This window comes from Bidens hawaiensis, unplaced genomic scaffold (assembly GCF_021521415.1).
Source record: "Bidens hawaiensis isolate Kalapana, Puna unplaced genomic scaffold, B.hawaiensis_p1.1 tig00018433_1, whole genome shotgun sequence".
Lineage (NCBI taxonomy): Eukaryota > Viridiplantae > Streptophyta > Magnoliopsida > Asterales > Asteraceae > Bidens > Bidens hawaiensis.
Window position 1 is genome coordinate 113210 of NW_027492785.1, and position 18939 is coordinate 132148.

General features: G+C 37.1%; 3 protein-coding genes across 3 annotated transcripts; 1 reads left to right on the forward strand and 2 right to left on the reverse strand.

Annotated features, from left to right (window-relative positions):
- Positions 1–527: 527 nt before the first annotated feature.
- LOC143556072 (WAT1-related protein At2g37450-like) lies at positions 528–3336 on the forward strand. Its single transcript, XM_077045498.1, has 5 exons — positions 528–713; positions 815–877; positions 960–1076; positions 2958–3109; positions 3207–3336. Exons 1-5 carry the CDS (start codon positions 528–530, stop codon positions 3334–3336), a joined length of 648 nt encoding a protein of 215 aa, XP_076901613.1.
- A 2860-nt stretch (positions 3337–6196) lies between these two features.
- Positions 6197–8656, reverse strand: LOC143556060 (putative pentatricopeptide repeat-containing protein At2g01510). The gene is given in 2 exon segments (XM_077045492.1): positions 6197–8388; positions 8390–8656. Coding segments are annotated over 2 exon segments (2376 nt in total). The 5' UTR covers position 8656; the 3' UTR covers positions 6197–6278.
- Positions 8657–9769: 1113 nt separating this feature from the next.
- On the reverse strand, positions 9770–12796 carry LOC143556083 (uncharacterized). Its single transcript, XM_077045507.1, has 9 exons — positions 12615–12796; positions 12360–12462; positions 12107–12219; positions 11853–11921; positions 10901–11016; positions 10772–10826; positions 10543–10663; positions 10254–10396; positions 9770–10020 (listed from the first exon to the last, which is right to left on the reverse strand). The coding sequence occupies exons 1-9, from the start codon at positions 12759–12761 to the stop codon at positions 9922–9924; spliced, it is 966 nt and encodes a 321-aa protein (XP_076901622.1). The 5' UTR covers positions 12762–12796; the 3' UTR covers positions 9770–9921.
- Positions 12797–18939: the final 6143 nt, after the last annotated feature.

An 18939-nucleotide genomic window follows, 5' to 3' on the forward strand; every position in this document is an offset into this window, starting at 1 on the left:
TAGTGGTTACTAGGCCGATTCGAGCCATGACCACGTCGATTAGTTAGAATATTAAATGTTTAGACAAGACACTTCGGTGTTTGGTTTTATAAATTAATTTACTAATACTCTTAGAAAACTAAAATTTAAAAATAAAAAGACTTTTAGAACATAGAACTTATTACGTACTTTTAACAGAAATAAATAAACATTTCAGACACGATTGTTAAATAGTGATACTTATGTTAGATATAACTAAACATTTCTAACACGATCGATCGTTTATATATATGACCGCCCGTTAGAAAAAACTGGTGTTCTTTAAATTAATTATTTTCCAAAAAAAAAGGGTCATTTCTTACAGTCAGAAAATAGTATTTTCACAAATATAAAGTGTCCTTTTTGTTAATGTTTAAAACCGGAGGGGTACCTGGTAGTTTCTTCAGAATTTAATATACATATATATTTATAGTATAGGGTTGTGAACTTATGATACGAGTACTAATTTTTGAGTTGTGTCACTTGTGAGTTTAAAAGAATTGAAATTAATGGCGAAAATCACTGAGATGTTTAGACAGAGCTTACCATTTATATTAGTTATCTTTCTGCAAGTCGGATATTCCGGCATGGATATCATTTCGAAGGTGGCGTTAAACGACGGAATGAACTCGTACGTGTTTGCCGTGTACCGGCACGCTCTGGCCACCATTGTGCTTTGCCATCCTTCTAGACCGGTCTCTCTCTCACTCTCTCATATATATATATATACCTGAATTTTTTTGTTGATTTAATTAGTTTTGGTAATTATATATGTAAGTTAATTTTGTTGTAACAGGGAAAGGATCCCGCCAATGACCCTTGGTATCTTTGTTACGCTGGTGTTCCTTGGCTTACTGGAGTAAGTATAAATTAACATTTTCCTTTCCTAAAAGCAAGAAATTAATTATTAAGTTATTTGATATGAATTATTTGTTTCACAGACCAGTTATAAGCCAGAATTTATATGTTCTCGGAATGAAAGCGACAACAGCAACCTTTGCCGTCTCAATGATGAATGTTCTCCCTCCTATGACCTTCGTCATTGCTTGGATTTTAAGGTTAAAAATAATAATTGATAAACAAAAAATATATATATAAATTAACTGTACGCATTATAAACAAAATTCTCCTGGTATAAACACGTACAATATTATAAACAAATATACACCTTATTTATTTGGTTTTTATGTCTTTTTATTATATTCATATATTCTAGCTTTCTTACTATTTGTAGTGGTTGACTCCTTGTTATTTGGTTTTTATGTCTTTATATTATATTCTAGCTTTCTTACTATTTGTTGTGGTTGACTCCTTGTTACGGTCATTAACCGGGGTGTTAACCCGGTTAACATGCAGGCCGGGTTTCGGGTTTTTAAAAACAAAAAACTAATTAACATGCAATCTGACCCTATTAAGGTTCAGATCTAGATTTTAAGGTTAAATAATAAATATTGATTGAAAATGTCACTTTGAATTGTTTGGGACTTATTCAAGTGTCACGTACACACATAATATAAAGATGTTCTTTTATTAATTAATTAAGTATCTTATCAAAAGATAATGAAATCGATCTGTTTTAAGTATCATTGCAAATGGCATAATCAAACATACAAAATTATGAAATCTGTTTTAAGTATCCCTGCTACACATTCAAGAATCTAACGGAATTTATTTATAAAAGTTTATAGTATAATTGTTTCTGCATTTTATATAATGAATGCCCATCTACATATATTAAGGTACTAGACGGGTGCTCGCGCGATGCAGCGGGTGTTTGAACCTGTTAATAACGTACAAATATAAGTGTTTATGGTTCGGTTAAAACCTTGAAATCGTTTAAATCGGTCATTTGTTTAACTTCTTTTTTCTTTTTTCTTTTTTACTTTCGGTCTGTTGGTCGGTTTCAAAATTTTCAAAACGTAGTGAACGGTTGGTTCGCGGTTTATATCGGCAACCGGCATATGAAACCAGAAAAGACTGTAAATAAACCTAATTGCAATATGATTCCTTTTGTAATCTTTGTTGTTATTATTTCACGTCTTAGATCTTCTATTAATATTTACCGTTTATCTTGCTAAAATTATCATTTTTTTTTATTTATGATCATCTCAAGTATCATATTATGTTGGTTTTTAGTTAAAATTGATGGTACATTTAAATTACTAATTATTTTAAACTAAATTTATTATTAAAGTTTAAACTGTGAAATCAAACTGGAGCCAGACCGTTAGTAACAATTCACTTTCAACTTTCAATGGTTGAGTTTGGTTTTGGACGACAAAAAATCAGTATTAACGGTTGGACTCACAAGTTTAACTTAAAAAACCATCAAAACCGACACTGAACATCCCTACGTAACATATTAATTTATTTAAAATGAGAAAAATTACAACAATATCATATCCAAATTAAAGAGAATAAAATGCTCGTTTTTATGGTGCAATTTGTTTATAAAAATATTAACTTATTAATTATGTTATTGAAGTATTTAATTGGTAAGTGAAATATTATAAGAAATTGTAATATATATATATATATATATGTATAGGCTATAACTTTAAAAGCTTACCCGGCGGAGTTGGGTTTAACGGTTTGGATATGCTTCCTTGGAGGGAACTATCGCTGGGTTTGTCATGGAGAGGGGCATCAGCTGGAACTCAACACTGTTCGCTACAGTATACTGTGTAAGCAATTAAGCATCTCTACTCTAATTACATTTGTTACCGTAATCTGTACTTAACATATATAGCTAGGTTGGGATAACTATATATTATTGTGACATAATTAAGGGCCGCTGTTGGTCATAACCATCTTTGTCAGTTAAGCGTGCCAAAGAGTCACAATGATTGGGGAAAACCAAATTCTTGTACGTACGTATATATATATGTATTGTAAATCACAAATTAGTTAACTGACAGTATTCATGTACGTTGTGGCAGGGAATAGTATGTTCGGGACTTGCATACTACATTCAGGGGCTTCTTATGAGAGAGAGGGGTCCGGTGTTTGTGACCGCCTTCACACCTCTCAATATGATTATCGTCGCCATTCTAGGCGCGCTGGTTCTGGGCGAGAAACTATTTGTCGGAAGGTAATTAAAAGATTAAAAGGAACTCATATATATAGTTCATAGTCATCTTTATAAATACATATGCATTTAATCGTTGATTTGATTGTCTGGCATGCAGGGTTGTTGGAGCAATGGTGATTGTTGCAGGACTGTATTTGGTTGTTTGGGGCAAAAGCCAGGAACACAAACTAATTTCGTCACCTGAATTGCTCCATCAAATCACCCGAGTCCCCTCCTGGAGCGCATGATCAGGAGATTACCAAGGATATCGAATCATCCAACGAAATTCGTGTTGTTGGATCAACATGATAATTTAGATATTAATGCATTTTATCGGTAATTAATTGGTTTTAGCATTACTCAACTTTGAATATTGTACGTCTATGTTTACTGCTGCCTAATTAATTAATAGATCGCTTGAAAAACTTCTTCTATACTGGATTCAGCATCGTTTCCGTATCGATTTATGTTTCATAAGTGATTTTATTACATGCACGTATTTAAAATTGACAAAATTTGTTGTCAAATTTTGTTTTTATTTTCGATAATAACAATTTTGTACATGAATACTAATTCATCTTTTACTGGTGTATGTTGTAAACAATATCCAAATTAGCTGTTAAAAAAGCCTTGTGTATACCGAAACTAAAACACACTAATTTTCGAAAACGACTTTGACACATATTTTAATGCGAAAAATACGGTCCTAAAAATTTCTTCTAACAAATACCACAACTTGCACATACAGACCTTAAACAATAATTGACAAAACCCAGGCCCGGCTTCGAGAATTGAAAAAAAAATTGGGCCGAAGGCGAAAAATATTTTGGGCCTTAAGTAAAAAAGAGGATTTTGTTGGGTTTAAACAATTTAATTTTTAATTTGGCTTCCTTAGTTATGATTTATGATTTGGGTTGTATAAAAAACTATTGTATAAAAAATAGGCTTAAAAATGCCTCAAATGAGACTTAAAACCACAACCTTTGGGTTGGAAGTCATACCCCTTTGCCACTATACCAAGTTAGTTGTTATCTAATTAAATTTAAACATTAAATATACACATCGTTTTTCATAAAAATACACAATTTTTTTTAAAAAAAAATTTCGGGCCTAACGGGTAGTCGGGCCTATGGCCGTCGACCACCCTGCCATAGGCCATGGCCGGCCTTGACAAAACCTCTCTAAGACAATGCATAGTAGAGCGCTTCCCCAACCCAAAACGCCCCCAAAGCGGCAAGAACAACCCCCCCCCCCCCCGGCGGGGGGGGGGGGGGTGAGGGCTTCCCGCAAAGTGTCGGAAGGGGAAAGATTGGTGATGATTGAGTGGTGGTTGATTTATTTGTTTTTTAAATAATAAAATAATAATAATAATGGGATAATGATTGGGAGGGGGCGTTATATATCCACTACACAACTTTTGTGTATAATGCCCCGATGATGATGCGACACCATATGACGCACAACACTCTCATATGGGCATTATTTACGACACACGGTCTAAGAGGTTTTTTTTTTCATAAATGCATAGAAAAGCAACATAAAAAATATTCCACAAGTATGTTGATTAGAGTTGACTTGTGTATTTTAATGTCCGTCCCGAGCACTTGATCTTCGTCATACGATTCCAACATTGGAACGTCACCTAAGGTATTATAACATCATGATAGGTATTAGTATTACTAAATCAACGTATAACATCTCTAACAAAAATTTCAAGAAATGTCAAAAACATACTTTGCCCGACAAGGTTGAGTCATAGATTTTAGACTTCAAGAATAATCTAAATTTGACAAGTTTACGACTACCACAACACCAGAGGTACCATTATGATCAAGTCATTCCCTTTTAAATGCCAACTCGTTAATCAAGCATATCACCTTTTTCAGAAAAAGAAAAAAGAATATCATATGAATATTTGCATGCTACATAATTTGTGGACCCAATACCAATCCATATAGATCCAGTGAAAAAGTTGACAATTGATAAACTGGTATAACATTTGTATGTTAAATCAACTATATTATGGCCTTGATTAATCTCCTTAAACATACTTGTTGGACAACAACTCTAGCAACTCATGTAACTCGTTAAATTTGTGGACCCAATACCAATCCATGTAGTGTTTGAAAACAAAAGAACTCAAGTTTGAGAGCTAGCTTTCTCACTTTCCCTTTTCTTTCACTAAAATTTCCATTTTTTTACTTCTTGGTGGCCCATATATGATATATTTATTGTTGTTAATCTCTTTGTTTATATTAAGATTCTTTTATATATCTTGTATATAGTTTTCTTTAAACAAAACCATAAAACCCAACTAAAAATGGCAACATAAAAGCCTACTTAGCCAAATAGACTACTTATGGGTCATCTTTTGGTTTAATTTTAAACATAATTTTATATTTAAGGTTCATTTTTTTTAACCTTTGTACAGGGTCCTCGTGGTCCCTCGTTTTCTCAGAGACGGTCATGCAAATAAAGTGTTATCAATTAACGTCTCATAACTAATTTGCATATTGTCACACCCTCAGCCATAGCGGCGGAACATGTCGGGCGTGAAGTTGATTGCTCTTTTTCAACTCTTTAATACATATATTTTGCAACTCGTTTTCATTATACATTGTCACACATGACATTATATAGTACCAATAATTAATCAACTCTTTTTCGATAAATGGGTCATTTTGAGAATTTCCCCTTAAAATTACCCATGCATGATGGTGTCTAAAGACATAATTGCCCCTAGAATGTCTTAATCTTATGCATTATGACTTGTACCTAAAGCAAAAATCTTACACCTCTTAAATTGGCAATACACCATATCGATCATGATATTGATATGAGAAGTTTAACTCTTTCTGCACCGATGAGGAAATGATTACAAGTCAACTTAGAATGGTTGTGAAAGACTTTATAAATGATTGCATTGAAGGTAGATTTTACACAACTGAAGTAGTGGGTTACCAGTCAACATAAAAAGTTTGTGAAAGACTTTACTAATTCAAAGTCAATAAATTTAAAGACAAACTAAAAAGCTACTAAACATCAAGAAAGCCTACATATTCAAAGCCAATAAATTTACTAATTCAAAGCCAATAAATTTATCATAAAGATTTGTGTATGTTTTATAAGGTATTCAAAGTATGTTCATAATTACTTGTTATGACATTTAGATTTGCATTAAACAATGCATTCACCAATAATCTTCACATGAGCAACAACCATCTCTAAAATGATGAAACCGGCTCGAATCCCTTACTACAACATCCCTCCCAACAATCTTGGAAATAATCTTGATTGCAGCGTGACAGTCGACGCATGTTCTCAAGTTCTTCATCACAACAATTGGTGATCCTTCTGGTGCATTAACTAGCGCAAACGCGATTGCTAGCCTCTCACTATGATATTTAACAGATTCCACCTTAACTTCCTCATTCACATTTTGAAGAATCACACTTGTGTCGGGTCTATACCCTTCTTCTTCCATCTTCCTCCATAAAGCATCAATCTTTTTCCTAATAACCTCAATTTGAGGATGTGTTCTATCATTTGCAGTAAAAACATGAACATTATGGTTAACTTCAACCCAACTGTAAGCAGTTACCTTCTTAACCCCCCTATCTTTCATCGCCTTTTTAACTTTACTAACATCTTCCCATTGTCCCGCTTCTGCATATATATTAGACATATTCACATACGGTGCAGCATCCCTCAAAACCTCCATTTTAAATAACGCATCCGCGACCCGTTTAGCAAGATCTTGATTCTTGTGAACCCTGCAAGATCTCATAACAGAAGACAACATGATTTCATCCGGCTCAAACTGCATTTCATTCATTAACTTCTCTGCTTCATCAAACTGTCCACATCTGCATAATAGATCAACCATGGATGCATAGTGTTCTCTTTTCACATCAACTTTATATCTTTTCATAGATTTAAAATGAGCAAGGCCTTCATTAACAAGCCCACGATGGCTACAAGCGGTTAAAACACCCAAAAAGCTAACCGAGTCTGGTTTAAGTCCCGACTCAATCAGCCCATCATACGTCCTTAACGTGGCTTCACCGTTACCCTCTTGTGCATAAGCAGAAATCATTGCATTCCATGAAACAATATTTCTAACCGGCATTTCATTAAACACTTGTATCGCATCTTTTATGTACCCACATTTCGCATACATGTCTAATAAAGAGCTACCACAAAACACATTCGACATACAACCTAATGTGATCATAACAGAATGTAACTGTTTACCTAACGAGAGAGATGTCAAGTTAGCAGAAGCTCTTAAAGTGCTTGCAAAAGTTGCTTGATCACCATAAACGTAAGCCTCACGCATTTTCTTGAAAAGATGAAGAGCTTCATCATAACAACCTTTTTGAACATATGCAGAGATTATAGCAGTCCATGGAACCGAGCTGCCAATGGGTAGGCTTGCAAAGATCACATTCGCATCCTCAAATCTATCACATTTTGCATACATGTCTACTAACGCATTGCCGACTAAAACATCCAAATTGGCCTCTGTAACCACGGTCTGCGCATGAATTTGTTTACCTAAATTCAGATTCATTTCAGTTGCTGCAAGACTCAACATTGTTGCAAACGGGAACTGTTTTCGGTTAAAGTCAGTCCACTGTAACTCACTAAACACGTTTAAGGACTCGTTTAACCGTCCAGCCCAGACGAATCCAGTGATGATAACATTATACGACACGCAATCTCGAACCAACATCTCATCAAAGAGTCGTTTTGCATCGTGTAGGGAATCATGCTTTGCGTAGAAGTCAAGAAAGGCGTTCGATACAAACACATTCCACACAAAGTTTGATTTAATAACAAGCGCGTGAAACTGTTGACCAAGCGGAACATCATTTAGGCCCATACAGGCACACACGACTGCTGCAAAAGTGAATTCAGACGGCCTTACATTCCATCTTTGCATTTGTATAAACAAGTCTATCGCTCGAGAGTTAAGTCCGTTATTCGAGTATCCTGTTATCATTGCATTGAACGTAACGGGATCTTTTATCGTCGTCTCCATGAAAAGTCGATTAGCCAAGTCAAGGGTGCTGGTTTTACAATACGCGTCGACTAAACTGTTGCAAACTATAAGCGTCGAATTAAACCCGAGTTTAACGATATGGGAATGCACTTGAGTTAATGTTTTAGTTTTCACCAGTGTTTCATGACAACAAGACAATAGTGTTGCAAATGTGACATAATCTGGAACAGTTCCCCACCTGCACATTTCAGCATATAATTTAAAGGCTGCAACAGGCTGATTATGCTGCGAATACTCCGATTAATATCGTCCAAGAAACGACGGTTCTGACCGGCATTTGATCGAACAGGTGTCGGGCATGATCGAGATTGCCGGTTTTACAATAGCCGGAGATTAAGGTGTTGAGAGAGTAAGTGTTGGTGTGAGGCATTTGGTCGAACAGTTGGTGTGCCTGGGCTAGTTGGCCTGAGTGGACAAGGTGATTGAGGTGGAAGTTGGAGTGTGAGGTGTGTGGGTTGAAGCCTGTTTTGACTGCTGTAGCATCAACTGAATATGTGACCATGGTTTTGGTGTGTAATAATAATGATAATGATCGGCTGCTTCTTTTCATATTGTAAGCAAATTATATTTACTCATTGCGGGTAATGGTTCGTTCCATTAGGGATGCTTCGGTAGGCAATGTTTCCGAATGCTCAAAGATCAACAAATGGGAGCGGAAAACACGTTTGTCTGGACCTTGCTAAGCAAGTGGCATTGAAGGCAGAATTAGGGAAAGTACGAGAAAACTTGCTTGAAGAATCAGCACGTTTTTGTCCCTTTCGCTTTTGATACATTTGGCCCCGGCGGCTTCGGAACTTTTAAGCCGTGTTCAACGGGCTTTGTTTTAGTAAGATTGGTTTACTATCCAAAAGGGGGTTACGGGCTTGCGGCGCAGCTTGTTGTTCGTTTACCTGTCACTATGTTGTAATCAGTTTATTTTTTTTTAATTGAAAGTTTCCGCGGTTAATGGATTTTGTTAGGTTTTTTGCTCGATGGTCACTACAAGTCCAGTTTTCACCGCTCGTTCGGCAAATATCATGAGTTCGGCAAATCACAACATTTTTTCAACTAATGTCATGAATAGAAATTACAATTTTGCTAACTACTTAAATTCTAGTTTAATACAAAAACTAAACTATTGTGTGAAAAAAATTAACAAAGCTATATCATTAAAATATTTTTACCAATGTTTCAGCTATTATTAATAAATTTTCATACACATTAAAATATTTTTACCAATGTTTCAGTTTTTATTAATAATTTGCATACAAATGCTTATGTTATATACACTAAAAACACATATAAGCTAATATGCTTATATGATATATTAACCTTTCACAGTTTATGTATGTAATGTAACCTACCGAATACAAGTTCTCTAATCAAACTAAATCTATTCATAACCTTTATCTAGATTTCAGCTGAGCAAATAAACATTGCATATCAACAACTTTCGTATATTTTTGCAGGTTTCAAAAAGTGAATCATTCATTTTATTTTCATCTGATCTACTGTTTATCAATATATAATCACCTCTCATTTGTACTTGGGTGGTGTTTTTTTAACCTGAACCTGTTTTGAATCGAACCCAAACATGCTTTTGACCTTCATACACTCAGTAACTAAGAAAGGTGTACTTGACAAGAAGTCGAACCACATTTAAGTTTGTACAAATTAAACAACGACCAATCCATTACTTGTTTCTACTCTCTTTTTCAAATGTGAAATTTACCACCATCAACCTCCTACCAGGTAATGTTATATCAATGTACAGACACTGTCATTTTCATCATCTCAACAGATTGTAGGCTGGTAAATCTTTCACACTTGTCGCATCTTCGATTGCAAGCTCCCTCTCTAGTTGTGTCCTTGTGGATTTTATAACCTCCTACAAAAAGCATAGAAATAATCAGATACATGAAATATAATAGTTTTAACCGAAACAAAAATGAGTCAAACGTAACTAAAACTGTATTATTTTATGCATACCATCTCCTAACTCATTTTTGTTAAAAAAAACAAAAAAGGACCGTTATTGTAATAATAATGCGTCACTAATCATATATTTTTTTTGGGGAAAATGGACAAAAATGAACATTAAGAAATTTCGCAATTGCTTACATTAAATTCCATATATGAAGCACGCCTCGCAAGCCAATGAGCATCCATGAGCTTAAAAGCCACACAATAAAGCTCATCAAAAGCCGATTCATCATTACTAAGAAATTGCAAGAAACGCACCCCCGATAAAGATGTTGGTAATCCTGAAGACAAATTAGTATAATACATTAACAAACGTGTGATTATATCAAATCATAATTCTACTAGTTCACCGAATATATTAATACATTATACAATCTTAAAAAAAAAATACAGTAAATAGTATGTTGAAGTACTTAGAAACTTATACCTGATTGAATATCCAACATTTGCACCAACATGAACGAAATATTGATACCGGCTACAGCAAAAGGATACTCCCATTCAGCTCTGTTTCCTTCTTTTTTGTTTAAAAGGTTTTGAAAAGCTTCCTGTTTTCAACAAAATCACAATTATATTACAAATTCCACCCTTCTACTTACACACAAATTATAATAATCTGCACATAAGTTATCGAAAATAGTATTCAAGTAACGAACCGGATACGTGTGGGCAAAGAAGATAAGATTCTCTAGAGATATGAATCCTCCACCCCTGCAAATAATACTCAATGTTTATTAACATAACTAACTTCGAAATAAAATTTAACATATAATTATATACATTACCTGAAGTCGGTCGAAGGATCGTTTCCTTGCCACCCCATATCTTTCCAAGCCTCTGATTTAAGTCCTGGGAGTTCTCGATTTGGATAAGCTGACCGCCATAACTGTCTAAGTGCATCCTGCCACCCGAATTGAATAAATTAGTTCTAAAAGATATAAGAAAATGAAAATTAAAGGCGAACAGTTTGGGTCTACTTATATTTGTATTTATAAAATTAAAGGCGAAAGTGAAATTGCACTAATTTTGACGTTATTTTACTAATCTCGTGAAAATAACATTAAAATCAGGCATCATGTGGTGGCGTTGATAGCCGAAAGACAAGGGTACATCATACATGCACCAATCGGAGGTGTCCCGATAGTTGAGTGTTATGTGCCTTATGTCCAAGGCTTGATGCAAAACTACTATCGAGCCGGGGGTCTCACCGGAAGCATCCTCTCTATTCTTAAAGGGTAGAGGTAAGGCTGTCTACATCTTACCCTCCTCAAACCCTACCATAGCTTTGCTATTGGTGGGATATACTGAGTACGATGATGATGATGATGATGATGATGAAAGGCGAAAACTTCGTATCAGATCGTTTGTTTGGTTAAAGTTAGACGAACATACACGAACATGCTCTGTTCGGTTCGTTTACAAGCCTACAAAAAGTACCAATTTCTTACATTTTAAAGTAAAAAAAAATAAGAAATATCTTTACTTATAAATACACCAATTCAGGTTTTGATTTGTATTTAATTTATAAAAAATACATCTTTATGGCGTTACTTTTTTGGAATACGAAAAATACCAACTTCTTACATATCAAAGTAAAAAAGAAACATCTTCACTTATAAATAGGCCAGTTCGGGTCATGATGTGTATTTAGTTATAAAAATTGCATATTTTTGGCCTGTATTTTTTGGAATATAAAAATTAACATTTTCTTACATATTAAAGAGAAAAGAAACTTACTTGATGCTCCAAGCAAGAACCGTCAAAAGGGACCTTCAATCTTTTCTGCAGACTTCTGAGTCTTGATTCCTGCGCAGAAAAGAAAGTAAAATATTAAAAATGAATAAGCGCTTAATAAATGATAGATGTAGCTCTATGATTCAAATTGAAATATGCTCAAATGAATTCAGAGCTAGCTTTGTTTGATGACAACTGACATCTTATGTTTCATGATTAGTTGTTCGTAAATGTTTGCATCACATATTTGAGTATACCTGTAACGGGGTGAGTGATGGTGGAAGAAACTTGTTTGTGGGTCCACTTCCTATGGTTGAAGGTAAAGTCAACACCCGTGCAAGAAATGATCCGGATCCAAGCACAACTCTTGCTACAAAAAACACATTGCTCAGAAATTATCACTAGATATTGCACCAGAAACACATGGTTTTATTCAAAAAAATAGGATACTAAAAATGCAAAACGCCTGTCCATTTGTTTTGTTAGAAAATTGAAGTAAGTAATGAATACCTAACCATTGAGCCCATTCGGAAATGATGTTAGAGAATAGAAACGTCCAGTGGAGGCGTTGTTTCCTTTTCTTATCATACAAAATATCTTCAAGCTTTTGTACCTGAGATGCAAAGATACTGATTATATATACTTGTTTATTTCATTCTTCTCATAAGAATATGAGGTTTAAATGATCTACTTCTAATGAGAATGAAAATTAAAAAAAAGTAAAATAATAATAACAATAATAATAATAATAATAATAATAATAACCTGCAAGTGGTTAGGTTTGTAGTCATCACTTGTGCCTAGTAAAGGTTCTTTTAGGTCATCTAAATCTGCAGCAGCTACAAAATGGTCGTTCTTTTTACCATCAACATCCCCATGATGTAGTCTTCTCCTCATTGTTTTTGATGTCATTAGTACTTCAATTTTGAATTTGCTTTTTTTTTCTGAAGCCTGTACAGATGAATGAAAAGTAAAATAAGGACCTAAAAATTCATGTAATAAAGATGAGATGAAGTGTCAACAAAGGAACATTGACACTTGATATTATTTTTCGAGACAGAATGTGGTTGATAAAGAATAATAATGAATATGATATGGTTTGTAAAGAAGATTAATTAAGATAGTAATTTTGATCCCCTTAGAAATAAAATTAAAATTAGAAGCAACGTGGTGATGATGTTAGTGCAAGCGAAAGAAAGAATTAGTTTGTAAGATGAGAAAGTTGAATTATTTAAAAGAGGTATTATTATTATTATCCCCCCAACCAAATCAACTAAAACTAAAAGCATTATAATTGATAAGGAAGCAGCAGCAGAAATCTAGTAATAATTAGAAGCCACCCAGTTGAGAAAATGAGAAAGATGGAAGGTAGATTAAAAAAACAACTGATATTGGGGGAAAAGAGTTTGAAGTTAAGGATGAAGTAGAATTGAGTTGGCAATGAATGATTGATTGATTGATATTCATATGATATAGAAGAAAAAGCAATTACGAGGAAAGAAAGATCTTACTTACCTTATAGCACAGATCAGATCCACCAAACCCTATTCCTATTCCTATTCCTATTCCAAGAAGAGAAAGAAACCCAACCCCTTTCTTCTTCTTTCTCTCTCACCTCAACCAAAGCTATTTATTTTATATATATTATACTGACAAATAAATAATAGCAAGGTATCTTTGGAACAACATACACACACTCCCTAATTATACACCATCTTTATCCATCTATAAAGATCCATTTCCACGATAAGGTTACTTGGAACTCTTACCATTGAGAGAATTCAGATTAAACAATGCCTTTTGGTTTTGGCCGAAAGCTTCATGGCAAAAGCAAAGCTACTAATTCTCTCATTTACATGATTAAACGTTTATATTAATGGTTCTTAATTAAGCGCCCCATCAGTGCCCACACGCTAAGTAACATTTATATCCATGGATACATATGTCATACTAGCGTTTACATTCACGATTTTTTTTTGGCAAACCAAATAAAACTAAAACGGAACCACTAATATAAGAGACAATTATATGAGTTGGGCAACTCAAATACTTGTTTGTCATCATACATAAAAAAATATAGTGTTGAATATCTTAAAAATACCAATACCAATACCAATACCAATATCAATACCAAAAAACAAAGTTACAGGACATTGTCTCTTCTTTTACACAAAACAGACCAACAGGATTGTTAAGCAGCACCTTGATACCCACGCCCACCGCATTCTGAACACATAATATTACCGCTTCCTCCACAACCTGAAACCAAAAAGCCTGTAAATACAACATGTTTTTTCACCAAAAAAAATGGTCATGCATGTGGCCAGTCACACCTTTGATGTCCAACTTCCCTTTGTATAATGTTGATACTGAAGCTGTTTACGACCAAGCAGTGAATCAGTATGCCGCCTTCCCGCATCCGGTGGTGGAGAAGGTGAACCAAGTTGCTGCTGCTGATGATGGGCTAGCTATCCTTAAAGCTTTCCTTGAACTGCCACGCTCTACTGATGGTGCTGGTCCAAGTGGAAGTGGCCCTGAAGCTTGATCCTGAAGATCCCTTCCCACTGCTAGGATAGATTTAGCTTGTATAGATTTATTTTCTTGTAGGCGGCTAGTTACCCGGCCATTCTTGTAATGAATCATTGTGAAATATAAATCTTTGTGCGGGTAAGACCGCTACTTTCTCTGGATTCCTTGCTTTGTAAACGTTATGACTTGCATACTTTAGTTTAAATTAGCAATTTTCCAAGTGTAGAATAAGTTAACCTTTGAACGTGGTAGATAATAGGTTGAAGTTTTGCTTCCTCTTTCGTGATTGTGCGGGTAGGACCGTCACTTGCACTTAGTAGGGTGGCTAAACTTTACCTACGTCTAACCTGCGTGGAGGTTTTCCTCATCTTTTTGGAATTTCTAAGTATTTAGGATAAGTTAACCTTTGAACGTGGTAGATAATAGGTTGAAGTTTTGCTTCCTCTTTCGTGATTGTGCGGGTAGGACCGTCACTTGCACTTAGTAGGATGGCTAAACTTTACCTATATCTGACCTGCGTGTAGGTTTTCCTCATCCTTTTGTTAGAAATTCTCTTGAATAAGTTAACCGTTCGACGCGCGGTTGTCAATAGGTTTGGTTTCCTCTCATGATTTGTGCGGTTAGGACCGGCACTTTCATTTAGTTGACCAAAGTTTACCTATTACTGACCTGCGTGAAGGTTTGCCGTTTTTTGGGTTTATGCGGGTTTTGCCGCCTTCCCCACACAACGACTTTCCACGTAATTATGCGGTGAAAACCGGCATATCCGTGTTGAATAAATTAACCGTTCGACGCGCGGTTGTTAATAGGTTAGTGTTCAGTTTCTTCTATCATGATTCATGCGGATAGACCGGCACTTTCATTTAGTGGGATGACTGAACTTTTCCCCTTCAACTGACCTGCGTGAAGGTTTGCCGTTTTTTGGGTTTATGCGGGTTTTGCCGCCTTCCCCACGCAACGACTTTCACACTTATGTATGCGGTAAAAACCGGCATCAGTGTTGATAGTTCATAAAGTATAAATGTAAAATCATCAGCGACGATGTTCTAAGGAGAATCATTTCCATTAGAAGTGGCTCTGGGCCTTTTCTTTACAAATTTGGAATTGATCTACATGCAAACTGTGTAATTGAGCTCCCTTCCATGTTGTTGGGATGGGAGTGCCATCGAGCCGATATGCACCTGGTTCGGGATCTCGTTGTTTGCGCAGTATGTAGTCTCCAACATTGAAGCTGCAATTTTATTCGTGTTTTCCCCAACTGGGGTTCTACACGAATCAGCCTGCTCAGCGTTCATTGCGCCACGAGGTGCGCGAGTGTCCCATCTCTGACAAATGCTTCGACCATGTCCTTTACGTCTGTGCATTCTTCAGTGTTGTGGCCTTTTGTCCTGTGAAAGTCACAGTATTTGCTCCGATCAGCATTGGGACGATGTCGGATTATTGGAGCCTTTGGCCATGGGAGCTCCTCATTGGCGAATATCTCGGTGACGCTTTTGGTGAGTGGCGTCCATCTGGAGTTCTGGTTCGACCGTACGTTATCCCTTCCGCCTAACCGATGTTGCAAGCCGGATGGTGTCAAAGTTTACCCTTGACTGCCAAATGCCTAGCTTCCGCTTTTTGTTTAATCGGGCGGTAAGGACGTTGTCTTCTCTTGTTTTCTGGGTGTAGAGGTTTGTGCTCTGTGGGAGATCTCTACCCAGTTGCTTCTCCGTTTCCGCAAAGCGTTTTGCTGCTGTCATGATGGCATCCCATGTGGATGGCATGCCATCTTTACCCGTTAAGGTGCGGATGAGCTCTGGGTCGTTCGCGCCCTGGATGAAGGCAGCGCGATCAAGATCTTCGCTGATATTACCCAGACTTAGCTTCTTTGAGTTGAAGCGAGTGATGAAGTCTAGCAAAGATTCATCTTCCTCTCTAATGCATTTGAGGATTGTCCATTGTTCCTCGGTATACTTTCTTTGTTGGCTGAAGTGTTGGCTAAACTTCTGTTGGAAGTCTGCCCAGTCGTAGATGTGGTTGACCGGTAGACGATCGAACCACGCTCTAGCTGGCTCAACAAGCGTCATTTGGAACATGTAACACCACGTAGGTTCCGTCCAATTGCTGACGGTTGCCCCCGCTATGAATCTGTTCAAATGATCGTCTGGGTCAGATATACCATCATAAGTGCCGATGTTGGACATCAGTTTGGCACTTTTTGGGGCGATTGCTTCCGCAATGTCCCTTGCAAATTTGGACGTTCCCGCATTTGCCACAGTTGGTCTGAATGTTTTGGAGAAGTCACGTGGGCTTCCACCTGTGTTTTTTGGTTTGAAGGCTTCTCCAAAACGCATTCTCGGTTGGGAGTCCGTTTCCTTACGCTTCCCTTTTGCCCTATGGCGAGGGTTCGCGTCGGTGTCGGATTCCTCCGAGTCATCGTCCAAGTATTCTTCGAATTCGTCAGCCTGTTGGACGGAACGCAAGCGTTCGTCCAACTCGGCTTGGAATTCCTTCTGACGTGCCTCCGCCCATGCCTTAACTTCATCGAGTGTTTGGCGGGGGAGTCTTGTTCGTTTCTCTAACTGGGTATCGGTGATTCCCAGTGAGCGATTATTTACTGCACTTGCCCCAGCTTGGGTAACTGGGGTAGTGTTCGTAAAATTTACTTCAGTTGCCCCGGCTTGGGTAACCGGGGTAGTGTTTGTAAAGACTGTGTAGCCGGTATTCCCCCCAGTAGCTGGGGTTGTGGTTACCGGAGTTTCTTTAACCATCTTTCCAGAAGTTTGAAAAAACTGAAAAGAAATGAAGTTCTAGCTTTTATGCACGGATGGCGCCAATGAAGAAACACTAATCGGACCCCGGGCAGATTACGTGTAACCTGGGGGTTAGATAGATGTTTCCCACGAGGGGTTAGACCCGGCAAAGATGGTTCTTCTGATAACCTGCAAAACAGACCGTGAGCTCGTCACTGAGAAGGGGGGGGGGGTTCCTCCTTGTGACCACCCTCCGGCGTGAGAATCAGACTAGATTGCTCTTTAAATATAAATGTATATTAAGAGATTGCTAGAGCAGATATCAGGTATATAATATGATGATAATATGATGGTAATGTGATAAGATGAGATGATCATACCATTTGGGGTATTTATAGCCGAAGGTAGGTTTCCAAGGAGGTGTGGCCGGCTGAATAGTATTCCTGTTCCACCAACTGTGGCCTACGCACGTGCCCTGCTGGTAGTTGGTGGGTAGGCAGCGGCTGACAGTGACCAGGCCTGCTATGTACTATTCCTTTTCCACCAACTGCCGGCTATGCACGTGGTATGACAGGAGTTGGTGAGTAGGCAGCGGCTAATAGTGACATACAGTACAGGAGCATGCTGCTCGCCATACTGTTGTCAATAAGCTGTCGTATCTTTAGTCAGATCTTTTGCCCATACCTCGTCAGGTACAGTACAGAAGATCTTCCCGTATCGTACGGACTGGCTTTTGGGCGGGAGTATTTCCCCTCCCGCCTTTGTGCGGGATTGTTCCCGGCTTTGCTCATTCCTTCAGGTGACACTGAGTGATTGAGAGCTAAGTGCCTTGTGCGTGTAGCCTTGCTGCGCGGGTGGCCTTCCCTGATGGCTTGTATCCGCAGCTGCGGGAACAGGCAGAGTCCACCATTGGGAGGCATTTCCTGCGGGAACAGCTTGCGTACTGCGCGTAAGGACGTCACGTCTCTGAGCATGGTGGGTCCTGCGGATCCAGTTGGTTTCTGCGCAGACGTCCCTCTTCAAGGTGAGTCTCTTCAAACACACTCCAACAGCTCTCTCACCAACAAGTCATGTATGCGAGGAACTTTACACTAAATAGAAATAAAGTCCCAACCCATGGCAGCCACTATGCATCTAGTGAACACATCGTCTATCATATCGTTTCACGATCTAACTCGCACAAAGCACATTCGCGATTTGAAACCGGAATGGTTCTGGCTTCTAAAGCCTCTTGACTTACAAGAATTTATACATCTTTTAGCAGTAAAATATCTCCAAATAAGCGTAATATCGATAAATATATTAGAAAAAATAACCACTAATGTTTATAATTTCTATCTATAGGTAAGTATAGCTCTAAAGATTAAAATCAGCTGATATATGAAGAAAAACAGAGATAAACGGTGAAAACAGACTCAACATACCCCATGGTAAATCAAAACATGACCATGCTTAGAACATACGACTATAAATTAAGGTTTGATGATTCTTAGTCATTAATATAAGCTTAATGACTAAGCTAAGGCTTTACTTATGGCTTCTAGCTTCTGATAACACTTGGTCAAAACCTTCTTATGGTTCTTAATTGGTTAAACTTGCAAGTACAAGATTCTGTTTGGCTTTCTTAGCGACGAAACAAGGTAGAACTTCAAGAACACATGATTTGGGATTATGTGTGTGTTTTGGATGATTAAAAACTGATTTAAATGCTTATATATGAAGGTCCATGACATCTTTATTTACAATGCACGAAGTCTGGATAGAAATAATCGGAGATATCAAATCGCTCGTTTTCTTTGGTTTAGAAATAGATCCAAATATGGATCGAT